At 47.9% G+C, this 15,219-nt stretch overlaps 1 protein-coding gene across 2 annotated transcripts in view; it reads left to right on the forward strand.

The window, feature by feature from the left end:
* Positions 1 to 15,219, forward strand: part of LOC149361210 (uncharacterized) — a 117,551-nt gene that overhangs the window by 66,831 nt on the left and 35,501 nt on the right. For both annotated transcript variants that reach the window (XM_089572624.1, XM_089572625.1), the window contains exons 18-25: positions 341 to 488; positions 1,212 to 1,329; positions 2,852 to 2,952; positions 5,393 to 5,464; positions 6,151 to 6,257; positions 7,059 to 7,131; positions 13,613 to 13,717; positions 15,034 to 15,192. In XM_089572624.1, coding sequence (XP_089428750.1) covers positions 341 to 488; positions 1,212 to 1,329; positions 2,852 to 2,952; positions 5,393 to 5,464; positions 6,151 to 6,257; positions 7,059 to 7,131; positions 13,613 to 13,717; positions 15,034 to 15,192 — 883 coding nt within the window. The remainder of the gene's footprint in view (positions 1 to 340; positions 489 to 1,211; positions 1,330 to 2,851; positions 2,953 to 5,392; positions 5,465 to 6,150; positions 6,258 to 7,058; positions 7,132 to 13,612; positions 13,718 to 15,033; positions 15,193 to 15,219) is intronic.

Below are 15,219 nucleotides of genomic sequence, written 5' to 3' on the forward strand. Positions count from 1 at the left end.
AGAGGTCCAAAATAGAGAAAACTGCCTAAAATCTCTCTGAAGATGCGTTACCGACCATATAGCAAAAAATATGATGCTGCTCAAGTTGAAGAATAACATGACAGAGCTTGCTGTTAGTACTGGTCTCTACAAGCAGGGAAGCTGAGTAGGCGCTGCACTTTCTTCCAACTAAGCATAGACAATGAGCTTAGCGTATAGAAACTGACTCTTATGGCCAAAATATTTTCAAAGCACCCAAAGAATGCTGGTTATTGTTTAGTCCAGCTGAATACCAGTACTCATTGCTGGCTGGTGCGAAAGAAATTTTTTTTCACGTAGTAAAACAGCCAAATAATCGCAGGCAGTACGGGCAGCCTCTGGACGTGCCAATGGCAGTAGTGGTGCAGGAACTTGTTGATCCAAGCGCTGCAGGCGTCATGTTTACCTGCGACCCACTCACCGGCAACCCAGCTCTCATCACAGTCACCGCCAATTATGGCCTGGGCGAGGTATGTGGTGTTTATTTCTGTGATGGGCAGCATGCAGGGGACAAGCTGAGGGCTTCAGTATTAAAAATTCCGATCTTTGCTTGCCAATCTAGTCGCTGTGGGAATAGCCCGTGGTTTTGTTGATTGCAGGAAAAAGTATTTATCGGCTTTGATATAGGGCAGCACAAAGTGTGGCTATAGACTCATCTTTGAAGGCGAAATTCGGCATGTGCGCGTAAAACAGTTGCAGTGTTGTGGAAAATACAATTTGGGGCTGTGGGCCGCCGCGGTGGCTCAGCGGTTATGGTGCTCGGCTGCTGACCCGAAAGACGCGGGTTCGATCCCGGCCGCGGCGGCTGGAATTTCTTTGGAGGAGAAATTCTAGAGGCCCGTGTACTGTGCGATGTCAGTGCACGTTAAAGAACCCCAGGTGGTCTAAATTTCCGGAGCCCTTCACTACGGCGTCTCTCATAGCCTTAGTCGCTTTGGGACGTTAAACCCCATAAACCAAACCAAACCAATTTGCGGCTGTAAATTGCATTTCTATGCTCAGACAACTTGATCGCTTCTTCATTAATCTAAAACGCGACTTGTAGTTTGCGCTGCTGGGGCAATACGAACCAGACAGCGGCCCCGATACAGTGCTAAAAATATATGCTTCTGCTTATCCCCGCCCAAGGGAATACTGCTTGTATTAAAGTGATGTATTTTTACTCACCAGATGTCTCTTATTCTGTTACGCAGTCAGTAGTGTCTGCATCTGCTGAGCCAGACACATTTGTGCTCAAGAGAGTGGGCGAAGAGAGACCCCACATTGAGTCTCAACAGCTGGGCCGCAAATCAGTGTACACAGCCGCATCTGGTGCGTATACAATTTCAGAATTCTGCATTGTTGATGTTAGCAACTTCTGATGCACTACTGCTTCAGAAGAAATTTCATGATTCGTGTAAGCAAACCTTCGCCCTAACTGGAACTCTGAGCGACATTGACTCTCTTTTGACAATCCTCAGTCTAGATAGAATGGAACGACTGCGCGACAAGATTTGAACACGGGCAAAAAACTAGTTGGTGTATTTATACGGATCACTTATTGGTAGAGTGCTGTTGTCCGCCACTAAATCAATTCATAAAGGTACCAACACACCAGCCTCAATAAGGAACCGAAGGCACTTTTACACTTCTAACCGCATATTCGTGCGTAACGCAGTGCGCGTTAAAGAACCCCAGGTGGTCGAAACATGCGAAAACCTTCACTACGGCTTCTCTCATAGCCTGAGTCACTTTGGGACGTTAAACCCCATAAACTGTAAACCATACGTTGATCTCTGCTGGTCGTGAGGTTTTAAATAAGTGCATAGAAATCCCTCTCTGCATTTTCGGTTCGTTGCTGATTTAAAGCCTGACTGAGGAAGGAACAGTTTAAGTTCATCAAATTGGTGATCGCGTTGATTACGACATTCTAACACTTCTATGCGCACCTTGTTGTGTCAGCTACATGTCCTTTTAGTGTGGCCCTTTTGATTGCCTGGTTTCTATGATACATGGCCTCTGATAAGAGGAGCATTGCAGCATGTAGATAACATTAGACGACGCGGAGTTAAAGCTAGTCTTTATATCAAAGCTGAAGTCGCTTTTCGTGCTTCCAACAGTAGCTGGAAGCCCCCTTCCCTTTGCGCTTGCTCTGATCTCGCCCCGGTTTTTTTTTCTTTATTATTTCCCCGGTATTTTCTTCCGTCATGCAGACTAATTTTTTTCTGAGTTTTTTAAGTTCAGTGAAGCCAGTCATACCAAGCCACCCGTCCCAGCTGAATACACAGCCTTTCCAGCCCACTTTCGCTATCATTCCACGCTGCACACCCAGGGACTGCTTTCTGCTGAGCTAATCTTTTTCTTTTCACAGTTTTCCAGGTCAGCTGGTTGATAATCTTAATCAACCCTCATGCTGGATAAGATTCACCCTCCCCATCCTATCAGCATTACAACTTCACACCCTACTCCCCCTCACCGGGCCCTACTCCTTGGAGTGAAGGCCCTATGTAAACCCCGCCAACAATGAACGCTTTGCCCAGACGAAGACAAGTCCTCTTGTCGAAACGTTGGCGAACAGCCTGAGGCCTTCACCTCCCTTTTAAGTTTGTGATTGTCAAGAGCCATCTGCCCACCTTCTCGCTACCAAGGCTTCTAAAATGTGGTATTTTTTATTGATTGGTAGCACCGATAAGAAAGCCGAACACGACTAAGCAATCACCGCGTAAGATAGAAACATACACGGTGAAGGGCGCACTTCCAATGAGGCCAGCAAGAACTCAGGGCTAAGCTCGAGCAATATCACGTCATGTGCTATTCTCTTCTTGTAAATCTGTGTTCTGTCGGTCCTCTGCAGAAAGCGGCGGTGTGGTCAACTTAACCTTGGAACCAGAGAAAGCCCAAACTGCTTGCATCTCAACTAAAGATGTCGAACGGTTGGCCCATATTGCCGTGCAGGTAAGCATAAACGGGTGATCTCAAAGTCTATTTACAGCTTGAATTTACACCTCTAGATCACATCTGGGCTGCGCCTGTTGAATTTCGGGGGAGGAGAAATCCAGAATCCCCGCTGGCTTGGATCAATTTGTCAGCCTACTTGAAAAGAGCTCATGGTAGCGTAAAGGGGCGGAAGACTTGCTCCTTCATACCCTGTGTTATCTCCTCTCTGTTTGTTGTCAGTCGTTGTTACATGCAGCGATTACTTTCGCGGTGCTCCAGCAGCGCTGCGGCCGTGCCCGTCTTCCTTTTTGCGCAATAATACCCGTCCTCAGCTCCTGCCCCTCTCATCTACCTGCCATGCTCTGCACCTGTCTTAGCTTGCCATATATTTTCGCGGCGTACAGTGCAGTTTGTAGCAAAAAATTTATCTCTAAGAAAAGAGGCTCAAAGTGCTGTTTTTCATGCATCGTGAGGAAAACCGCTTCATAGATGCTTGAGGCCTTCCCAGATTCCCTTACATTCGGAGCAGAGCGAGGCACAATCGTGGCTGCATGGCTGCAGACGGCGGCGTACCAATTAAATAAGGCATCGAAAAAGAAAGCTCATACGTCTATATCTCGGTCGAAATAGAGAGGTGGAACTTTTTCAAGCATTATTGCGAGAACTGTATCCGCCTTCATGTTGTGTCGCGAAATTCAAAAGACCGCAGTCAACTTACAATGGTGAAGGTGCCGGACATTTAAAGTAGAGCGATGTAGCCGCTGTGGCAGGTCGGCGAACGGAAATGGTAATCTCACTAGCATAAATTATCTTTTACGAATTGGAAAAACAGATCAATCAAAGACGAGACACAAGAGAAGGACAAAACATCAGCGTTTTGTCCTTCTCTTGTGTTTCGTCTCTGATTGCGCTTTTTTTCCAATTCGTAAAACATGTACCAACCCCCCCGTATTTGCCCTCTTCTGGAATAAATTATCTTCACAGCCATTGTCGCAGCCATTATCGTCACAGCCGCCGTGGTCCTGTTTAGCATGCCAAAGCTGGCGGTTAGCACTGTATTCACAGTCCTTTGTTCGCGTCGCATCGGTATCATTCGTACGTTCCGCTTATTTACACTCGCCTCCCCCATCAGAGACCATGGTTATGGGGCCATGGCCTAAACTTTAATTAGCACAAACAGAACACTGCCAAAGAGATATTATTGCGATAACATAAGCAGCCCGTTGGGGCATTTTCCCGGCGTTGTGTTGCTGTCACAGTAGGTGAGGCGGCGCTTTCCCAGAAAAGGACTGTGGGCCTCCAAAATGTCTCAAACGCGCGGGACTGAATTCATTCAAATCTGCTGCGCGAGATCTAGGATAGAATTGCGCCAACCATTCGTTAGCTGTCGAACCGTGAACCAACACGTGCAAGAGCGTTTCAAGAGCAGATGACACTACGGGTGTCTATGGAATTAGTGTCCATAGGTAGCGGCTATGCTGTAGCTTTGTCACACATGATCAGCAATTAAGTGACACCATAGGGCTACTTTTTATTATTTCGCGGTCGTCGCGCTCGGCCATTCGTTTATAGGCACACTGCGGATATTACGTTTCCTTAGTCACCACAAAGTATACGTGGCCCGAGCCACCTTTTGTCTGGCTTATGTATATGGTCTTTTTTCTTGACCTCTTAACCATGGCGTTCGACTGGTCAGCCGGAAGCCGCTGATTGGATCTTGTCTGCGGAGGCTGCACTTCTAAGGAGGCGAAATACGAAAATTCCCGTGAACAAAGGTTTTTTTTTCCCGGTGTAAAACTCCAGGTTCAAGTTATTCCCCCTAGAAGTACACTGTTTGGATCCTCGACATTCTTGCCCTGCCAAGGATGGACGCTGAGGCTGCCTGACCTTTTTTTTAAAGCTTTTACCATTAGCCATTCTTAAATCTCGTTTTGTCGGTTATACTAGGTAGCTAAACTTTGTAACCCCTTTACACCACTGATGAATTTCCACATTTTTATTAAATCACACAGAAAACATTCCCTATTACCTTGTGTTTGGCGCATGATGGCCTTAGCTGCCTATGTGCCATTAAACCCAACACAACACAACAAAACGCAGAAGTACACTGTTTCAAAGCGTATAATATTGGCTTGCCGCCTGAACGTCAAAGAATGGATGACTCCCATCTCAGTGCATGCCGATGCATGGTATGCTATAACGGCGCTCTTGATTTCGACTACAATGCAAAGCTCACAAAAAATGCTTTTCTTGCTGATTCATTACAGATAAAATTTATTTGCAAATTTGCAGCACTTTCTTCTTTTACACGACAGTGCTGTAATAAATAAAGTGGTTGTATGCTACGTTCTGGAGCTACATGGCTGACGAGTTTCCAGGCGTGAAAGCAATAATTCCTAAACTATTCAGTGACAAAAAATTACACTCCTCTTTTTTCCAATGCTTGTTTCTTATATAGATTGAAAAGGCTTACACCACGCCTCAAGACATTGAATGGGCGATCAAAGAAAACAATTTCTTTATGCTTCAGGTGAGTTTCGTTTTATCTGCACAAAATATTAGGTGCCAATAGAATTTAAAGGTGTCGCTGGTTCGAAACCGGCAACCAAGATTTTTCGAAGACAACAGTGATCTTGCCTGTTCGGAAGCTCCTTCTCTTTCGTGAGTGAGGGGCACAGTGTTCAGCATTGGCCAGAAAGGAGAATAACTTCGCTACTTGCTGCATTACGCTTCAATCTCTGTACCTCGACAAGGTGACGCGCAACGTCGGTACTGGCAGTCAGGTTCAGTTGCGTCGATTTGATGAAGTATGGCGTCTTGCAAGTAGAGTGGCTTACCAGGGGACGAGAAGACGAGCGTAATGCCGAATGAAACGAAGCGCAACGGTAATAATGGGGTGTGAATGACGTAAAAGAGTGGGCTCGAGAGGCGCAGCTGAAAGCGAGACGATGACCAGTAGTTCCTGCAGGAAGCTGCTGGAAGCAGATAGCCGAAGCAAATGCGGCGTGGCCATACTCTGAAGCCAGCGCGAAATCAAGGCGCCAGCAAAACGAAGCCGCCGCGGAGTAAAGACGTCAGCAAAATAAAGCTATCACAATTTCGTCAGCCCCTTATAACTGCAATGCGCAACAGATACTGTGGATTCATGTCGAGCAAGCAATAAGTTCAATTACACTTCATAAATGCCACTACTGCACTGAAAGTTCTATTCTGCAGTGTCGACCAGTCACAACCATCTTCAGGGAGTCAGACTGCGAGATGATCCATGAATTTGACAACGGCCTGAAGTCCGGCAAAGAAATTCTGAGCAAGGCGAACTTGGCGTGAGTTTTCGTAGCTTCTGTTTCTTTAGTTTTCTTCTCTAAAACTGTATTAACAGTGTTAGAATGCTTTTCGATTTGAGCTTTACTTAAGCTAGAGACTGTTTTACAATGCTCTCTCATTTCATATATAGCCGCCGCGGTGGCTCAGCGGTTATGGTGCTCGGCTGCTGTCCCGAAAGACGCGGGTTCGATCCCGGCCGCGGCGGCTAGAATTTCTTTGGAGGAGAAATTCTAGAGGCCCGTGTACTGTGCGATGTCAGTGCACGTTAAAGAACCCCAGGTGGTCGAAATTTCCGGAGCCCTCCACAACGGCGTCTCTCATAGCCTTAGTCGCTTTGGGACGTTAAACCCCATAAACCAAACCAAACCATTTCATATATGGACCTCTAGGAAATAACGGTCCTATACGACCGACGTTTGTTGACTCGCACACTCTCCAACGGTTGAGTTTACAACGTTCTCTGGCCGTAGTTTCTCCGTTTTTGCGCAGCGATTTGAAGTTACGAGCAATAAAAAAACACGAAGAAGAACAGTTCACTTCAACCATGGACGAACATCGAACATTTTATAATCGAAGAAGCTAAACCAAATATAAATTCACCTGGTGCGTTTTAGCCGTACTTTCGTCGCCGGAACTGCATTTGTTATTGTAATGGCTATATTATCTACTTTTATGATGGCCTATAGTTGATTTCCCTAATTTGTCTCACCTTTTAATTGTGTGCACAGAGAATAAAGTATATTTAATAACACCCAGGCTTAAAAGTGAGCTCCTCATGCAAACTGTTTCTTCTTTTTCAGTGAAGTGCTTCCAGGAGCCACATCGCCGCTAAGTTTATCTGTTCTGCGTGTCCCCTTCGACTCATATTGTCGGGTAGGTGTACCTCCTGTGCAGTGAACACTACTGGACACCGCTAGAAGGCCATTAATATCAATAACCTCGTTAAAAGTTTTAAGGTCAGAGGCTTTCGCCATTCTCTCCAATTAGTGCAGTGTAACGGTAGGTGCGGCAGCCTTGCCCTGCCAGATTACCTTATGTGATATCCGATCGGGATTCTCTAGCACTGCTGGCTCTATTCGATTGACATCTTATCCCGTGTTGTCCTAACAGATAACTTAGCTCCAAGTGTGGCCTCACTTCTTTTTTTTTTACTGTGTCAGCAGTGTAGTTCTTTTTCGGCGAAAAAGCCGTGGTCAGTGTTTTCTGCCAACACCTCCGCAGCGAGGCATCCTCCGGACTCAGGGTATCCTCCGGGCTTCTCCAACCAATGAGCCACCGCGAGTCACTCGTCCACCCACGTCCACTCCAGCAGACTCCACCCATTTACCCACCTCCACCCAGCACTCACTCCGCGCAGCAGCGGACCGAAAAAAGGACCGGTGAAAAGGAAATTCAAAGACTCTAAATTTACAATCAGTATAGCCAACGCTGAATTTCGTGTGATATGGTGACATCCGCTGTGCATTTTTTCATCATTGGATTCAATATGAATATTGTTAAGCTGCGTTATATCTTTAATTTTAACTGCTCTACCACGAACGGTAAATAAGAACCCGAAGATCTGTCTATCTCCCAAAGGATATCGAATTCAATGTTCAATTTGCATTTTTACAAAAATGAAAATGCAGGAAGCAGGGACCAAAAGCTGCTCTGAGGCGGTCTTGACTAGGTCCCCGCGCCCTTTATATGGAATATTTTGCAACAGCACTTTAAGAAGTGTCCAATAAAAGTACGAACGATTAGCAGCATGTGCCATTTTCACGCAGGAAGTAGATAATGTTTCAAGCAGCAATATTGCAAATATAAAAAAAACACTCGCGTAACAATAATACCAGGAACCTGAAAGATGACGTAGTTGGTTGTAATCTTTTAGCAGATGGCCTGCGATTAACGTTTATTCTGGCAATGGAGACCAGACCACCGTGTAGCTCTTTCAGAGGAGATCCATTGAGTCTGTGATGCGTACAACAATAGGAATGTTACCTTAACATTAAAACATTAAACCGGGCAAAGGTAGCGAGGTTCTTACCGCATATTTTCAAGAACAAGGGGCTCAGAATGGAACTCGCTGGAAAAACAGCTTGCTAAAGATTATTGAAACTGACACATACTGATGACTTTTTCGGGGAATATGTTTGTGATAATGCAAAACGAAGCCGTCAAATCCCAACGGAGAAACTTTCGTAGCGAGCAGTATGCGAAAATGTCGCCAGAATCACAGCTTACTTCAAGAAATTTGAGGAAACTGAACGTATACCGTGGTCGTCATCAAACATCGAGTTTAGAAATTTGGAGGACTCAAGGCTTCTTTTCCTTTTTTCCCAGCATGAATCGTAGTAGAAGAGTGACATTATTTTGGGACCATTATAAACGTTTACAGTGAACAGCACATATTTTCCTAACATGCCACCTATGATAGGCAAGGCCATGATCTGCCCATATTTATTCATATTTTATCTAGTGCTGCTTTTATAGAAGAGAAATAATTAAGAAGCTTGCATCAAAGCCGGCCTTATAACGAAGTATTACAATATTTAAAGTACATATTAAGCGCTCGCAGGACTAAAAATATCTTCATACCTTCGAAACAGCATTGCTATCGTTGCCCAAATATTATTTTTTATTTAGAATAAAAGCAACTGATCTGGGTAAACGCTGAATAACAACAGTAAGAAAAGCTGATTCAGTGTCACTAGCAGTTAAGTTTGTATTTGCAATCGATGGGTACAGGTGCAGCAGCACAGAACACCAGATTGTAAAACTGCTTCAGCCGTTTTCTTTTTATTTCCTGGTTCCATCACAGTTCGAAAGAAAATTAGTATTGTCACAGATGGGTCCTTAATCACACAGGCTTGGCACAGGCCGCAAACAGAGAAGCAGAGTCTCAGCTCCGAGAGCACGCGAGTTCCACACTTCTTCGTCCTTTCGGCGCCGCCCGGGGACACCTGGCGGCATTATTCCCCCTCCCCCAAAAAAGAAAGCCAAAACGTGGGCGCACATTGAGTGAACGGGAGGAAGTAAGCACGTGAACGGTCACATGCCGCTCAACGGCTGCAGGTACAAATAAAAAGAACACGCGGAAGAGGCTACGCCCCTTACTGCGTACAGTAAGGCTTCATGCGCAGTACGTGCACGACCTCAGGCTGAGGTCGACGGCGCGAACTCGGTAGAGTGCCATCGGGGAGGACTTCATACGTCACATCCGTGATACGGCGCAACACTGTGTACGGTCCAAAGTAGCGGCTCAGGAGCTTCTCCGACAGGCCTGGGCGACGTACTGGGGTCCATACCCACACTTTGTCGTCGGGGTGGTACTCTACGTGTCGATGTCGTTGGTTGTAGCGTTGTGCATCCGTGACCTGCTGCCGTCGGATGTGCATACGGGCCAGTTGCCGGGCTTCCTCTGCGTGCCGGGTAAACTCCTCGGCGTCCGACGTGAGCTCCTGGTCGTCAGGGGCGCACGGAAGCATGGCGTCGAGCATTGTCTGTACGTCACGCCCGTAGACGAGGCGAAACGGCGTAAAGCGAGTCGTTTCCTGAAGCGCCGTGTTATAGGCAAACGTCACGTATGGGAGGATCTCGTCCCAGGTCTTGTGCTGTACATCGACGTACATGGCGAGCATGTCCGCTAAGGTTTTGTTGAGGCGCTCCGTGAGCCCGTTTGACTGCGGGTGGTATGCAGTAGTCTTGCGGTGGGTCGTGTGACTCAGCTGGAACACCTCGTGCATGAGCTGTGCAGTAAACGCAGTGCCCCTGTCGGTGATTACGGAAGACGGGGCGCCGTGTCGTAAAACGATGTGGTGTATGAAGAAATGCGCGATTTCTGAGGATGTACTGCGCGGCACCGCCTTGGTTTCCGCATAGCGCGTCAAATAATCAGTCGCAACTATAATCCACTTATTGCCAGATGCTGATAGAGGAAATGGGCCCAGAAGTTCAATGCCGACTTGGTCAAAAGGTGTGCGAGGTGGTTCAATTGGATGGAGCAAACCTGCAGGCTTTAGCGGTGGCGACTTACGACGCTGGCACTCACGGCAACCTCTGACGTAGCGATGGATGGTCGCTGCAAGTTTAGGCCAATAATAGGCCTGACGCACTCGGGCGAGCGTGCGGGCAAATCCCAAGTGGCCAGATGTGGGCTCATCATGACACGCTGAAAGGATGTCGTCGCGGAGGTCTGATGGCACGACTAGGAGGTAGGTCCGGTCACCGTTACGTGAGTTTTTCTTGTAGAGTACGCCATTGCGAATACAAAAAGAGGACAGGTGGCGGGAAAAGGGTCGAGGTACGTTGGAAGCATGGCCCTCGAGGTGATCCATGACAGACCGCCGGTCAGCGTCAGCACGCTGCCTTGCCACCAAGTCCGAACTGCTGACCACATCTAGGAAACGATTGTCGTCCTCTGTGCTGTCATCAGCTTGCTCGACAGGTGCGCGCGAGAGCGTGTCGGCATCTTCGTGTTTACGTCCGGACTTATAGACAATTGTATAATCAAATTCCTTAAGGCGAAGGCTCCAGCGTGCCAGGCGGCCTGATGGGTCCCGGAGATTGGTCAGCCAGCACAAGGAATGGTGATCTGTGACGACTTTGAAAGGGCGACCGTAGATATAAGGCCGAAATTTCATCGTGGCCCAGATGACGGCGAGGCACTCCTTTTCTGAGGTGGAATAGTTGATTTCGGTGCGCGAGAGTGTGCGACTCGCATACGCGATCACACGTTCCACGCCTTCTTGATGCTGAACGAGGACGGCACCAAGCCCAATATTGCTAGCGTCGGTGTGTATCTCGGTAGCAGCCTCCTCATCAAAGTGAGCAAGCACAGGGGTATGTCCAGCGAGAATCGCTCCTTTAGATCACCTGCTGTCGTCGACGTCGACAAAGCTCTATCATCGGATGTCGGCGTCGTCAGGGGGTCCTTACAGCATCGATATCCAGCGACCACGCCCCCGGAGGTCGCTGTCTTCAGTTTTCCCGGCGAGGACTGGGCGAGCGGTCCGCTGTCGCTCGCGAAAAGTTCTGCGGATTCGGTGAAAATGGTGACCGGCGAGGGGACGGTGATCGGGACTGACGGCGCGCCATGGACCACATAGGTTGCTGCGTCACGTACGCTTCAATCGCAGGAGGCCGTTGACCAAATCGGGGTCTTGGCGCATCGGGGGAAAAACCCTGCAGGCCAAGTTCACGATATGGGCACCGCCGGAACAGGTGACCGGGCTCCCCACAATGGAAACACAAACGTCGTGGAAACACAATAATGCCGCCAGGTGTCCCCGGGCGGCGCCGAAAGGACGAAGAAGTGTGGAACTCGCGTGCTCTCGGAGCTGAGACTCTGCTAGAAACTCGGCAACAGTGCTTGGGGGGCTGCGCACGAGGCCGGCGAAAAGCTGTTCTTTCACACCACGCATTAGGTGGCGCAGCTTTTTCGCTTCCGACATGGCTGGGTCAGCCCGTCGGAAGAGACACGTCATGTCTTCGACGTACATGGTAACCGTTTCATTGGGCATCTGCATGCAGGACTGCAGGGCGCGTTCAGCTCGCTCCCGACGATCAGCGCTGACATACGCGGCGAGCAATTGACGTCGGAACTCATGCCATGACAGAAGAGCGTCCTCACGGTTTTCGTACCACGTCCGAGCACCGTCCTCCAAGCTGAAGAAAACGTTCCTCAGTTTGGCGGCGTCATCCCACTGGTTAAATGTGGCGAAACGTTCAAACTGGAGGAGCCAATCTTCCACGTCCTCCAGCTGAGTCCCGTGAAAGGATTTTGGTAGCCGTGGGTTGTGGAGGGTGTAGTACGCGGCGCCTTGCATGACTGGTTGAGGGGCAGCCGCCGAGGTAGTGTCAAATGGCCTGAGCTCAGGAGGCAGCCGGCCAGGTGTCGAGGTAGTCTCCAACAGCCCATGCTCAGGGGGCAGTCCTAGATTGCCGCGACTGACCCGATGCACTGGCGTGTCGATAGGGAGAGGTCTGGGGTCCTCGGTGTTAGGAGGGGTGTGCGACATATTCCAGGGCGATGTACCCAGCACCTCCACCACAAATGTCACAGATGGGTCCTTAATCACACAGGCTAGGCACAGGCCGCAAACAGAGAAGCAGAGTCTCAGCTCCGAGAGCACGCGAGTTCCACACTTCTTCGTCCTTTCGGCGCCGCCCGGGGACACCTGGCGGCAGTATCATTAAGAACTCCTCCAACGTGTTCAGCAATTATTAGGCCTTGGATGCATATGCTAACAATCAGCGTAGCGAATCATATCCCTGATACTGTTTTCTTGGTACTTATATTTAAGCATAGGTTATTTTGTTTTGAAGCGAAAAGCTTCACTACGAGGGTGGGAGCCGAGCTTCGCGTACGCCGTACGCCGCGACCGAGTGACGTCACGTTTAAGCGTCACTGCTTAAAAAGAAACTGCGTCGAGGCTGAGAATCGAACCAGGGCCTCTGGCATTTGAACCGGAGGCACTACCACTCCGCCACGAAGGATGCAAGTTTGAGCATGAATAAAGGCGCATCTAGTGAATGCATGGGTTCCATGAATAAAATAAAAGGAAATAAAAAATTAAAATAAGAAAAAAGAAATTAAAAAACAAAAATATGTAAAGAAAGAGAAATAAAAACAAAATGTTAAAAGAGATATAAAAATAATGAAAATAATAAAGAAATAAATATTCAAAAATGGGAAAATACACCCTGAAAAATAAAAAATAATAAAAAGAATCAAATAAGGAAAAAATAAACATAAAATGAAAATGAAAAAAAATGAAAATATGAAAAGTAAAAAAAAACATTGCGCCAGGAAACACTTTCGCCTTGCAGCACTTTAAAGAGCCGAAGAGCCCCCTGAATTTTAACCGCACCGATTACCGTCTCCTCCTCCGCCTCTGCACAGGCAGTGTGTGGACGGCCGAACGCCTCCACCGTTATCGTGGTGCTCCCAGTGCATTGTGCGCGAACTGCGACAGCCATGACGTCCAGCCAAGCGTAACTGAAGCTTTTCGCTTGTATATCCAGGCTTAACCAGCGCTAAGCCACTGCCTAATTTTTTATTTAGCACAGACCACCTGCGCCGCAGCTGAACATGCAGCGTTACCCGATGCCTTCAAAACACAATTGAGAGCAGCTAGCAGCACACTTCCCGTATACAACTTTCCTGCTTACGTCCTATTCATCGCGCTTCATGGCTGAAATTCATGTGACAACTGGCCCGTTATTCTAAGCTTCTAACTTGAGTTGCTTGGCATACTTTAGCGATAAATTTGCCCAAGGAGGGTCTTTTGTAGCTACAGGTTTTAACGCAGAGTTGGAAGCCGTTGCCACTGCATGCGTTAGATCTTTGTTTCCACGTCCCCTGTCGCAGGAAGCAGGCACGAAACCGGTGCTGGCATACAACCCGGATCCCACGCAGTACGTCCCCCTGTGGATGCCCGTGCACCGCTACCACTACTTCCTGTGGTTCTCTGATGTAAGTGTCAACAATCCAGTCTTAAGGGTTCGCAATCAAAGAAAGAAAGAAAGAAAGGAGGCGAGGCAGTAACTGCCTCACATGTCTCGGTGTACACCCGAACTGCGCCGTAAGGAAAGAGATAAAGGAGGGAGTGAAAGAAGAAAGGAAGAGATGCCATAGTGGTGGTCTCCGGGATAATTTCGACCACCTGGGGATCCTTGACGATCACTGACATCGCACAGCGCACGGGCGCCTTTTGCGTTTCGCCCCCATCGAAACGCGGCCGCCATGTTCGGGTTCAAACCCGGGTACTACGGCTCAGTAGACGAGCGCCTTAACCACTGAGCTACCGCGGCGGGTCAGCACTACGGCCCCCACGTACCAATTTCGCCATCTTTGTCTGAAGCCTTCTTGACCTTGTAAACCAATCCTAGAACTGAGAACGAAGTGAAAAGCCAAGTGCTAGCACACATAATACGCATTTGGCCTAACCACTCAAGATTGTCCGTCATTCAACATGGCATAAGCCATTGGCTACAGGTTGCCTATCCACGTTCGCGTACTGGCACATCCTCAGGCTCCTTTTAACTTCGTGTGGCTGCAGATTGGCATCATTACTACCAGATTTTCTGCTCTATTCTTCGAAATTCTTTACTTAGACCATGTCATCCTACATTGCCCTACCATTTGTGTAATATTCTTTTTGGATTCATTAAAGTATTCAAATGAAATTAAAGAACACTGGTACAGAGAATGGAGGCCCTTGGCTCTAGCGTCGGAGCATGGCTTCGGTCGTCTTGAAGAAACTCCGAGAGCCTAGCCTTATTTTGAGAACCTCGGTTTGAATCTATGCATTGAGCTGTTCGTCACGACCGAAAATGATTGCCTGCGCACCACAGTAACGGTTAACACCGCACATAGAAAGACACACTCAAATGTTTCCACACCTTAAGGGGCTTAGCTTGATTACAGATTGCATGGCGTAAATAAATGGCTTTTGTTTGACGGTGCTGGGTGCAGTGTGAGCTCTTTATTATTCTTATTTGAGAGCGGGAACCACGAAGATGCAAGACTTTATTGAGTACGCTTTCGATTCAAACTGCGCAAAATTGATTTCCTGCTTTGGCCTATAAGACTTTTTTTCAGTGCTAGATAAAGTGCTGCTTTTACATATTTTCATATGACACAACGCCGCAAGCTATATGCAGTGTAATATTGCTGCACGTGTTGCTGCTGAGGTCACTGACCGGTGACTACTTATGCAATTACTCAGTTTCGAGGTTCTCTTTAAGAACACTATGAAATATGTCAATACCGCGTGCCATTGTCTACAGGGTCACCGAAACGCCACCTCTGGAGCGACCCTTATGGACAAGGCGATGATGTACAGCATCATGGGACGGGACACCAGCGACGAGGTGAAAGATGGAGTGAAGCGATCCAGAACTCTCGAGAAGAAGAAGGTTCCTCTGCAACTTTACAGTACTGCCAAGGTAAATCCTTAAATCACGTCGGAAAAA

This window comes from Amblyomma mixtum, chromosome 2, assembly GCF_055824585.1.
Source record: "Amblyomma mixtum isolate Tamu chromosome 2, ASM5582458v1, whole genome shotgun sequence".
Classification (NCBI taxonomy): domain Eukaryota; kingdom Metazoa; phylum Arthropoda; class Arachnida; order Ixodida; family Ixodidae; genus Amblyomma; species Amblyomma mixtum.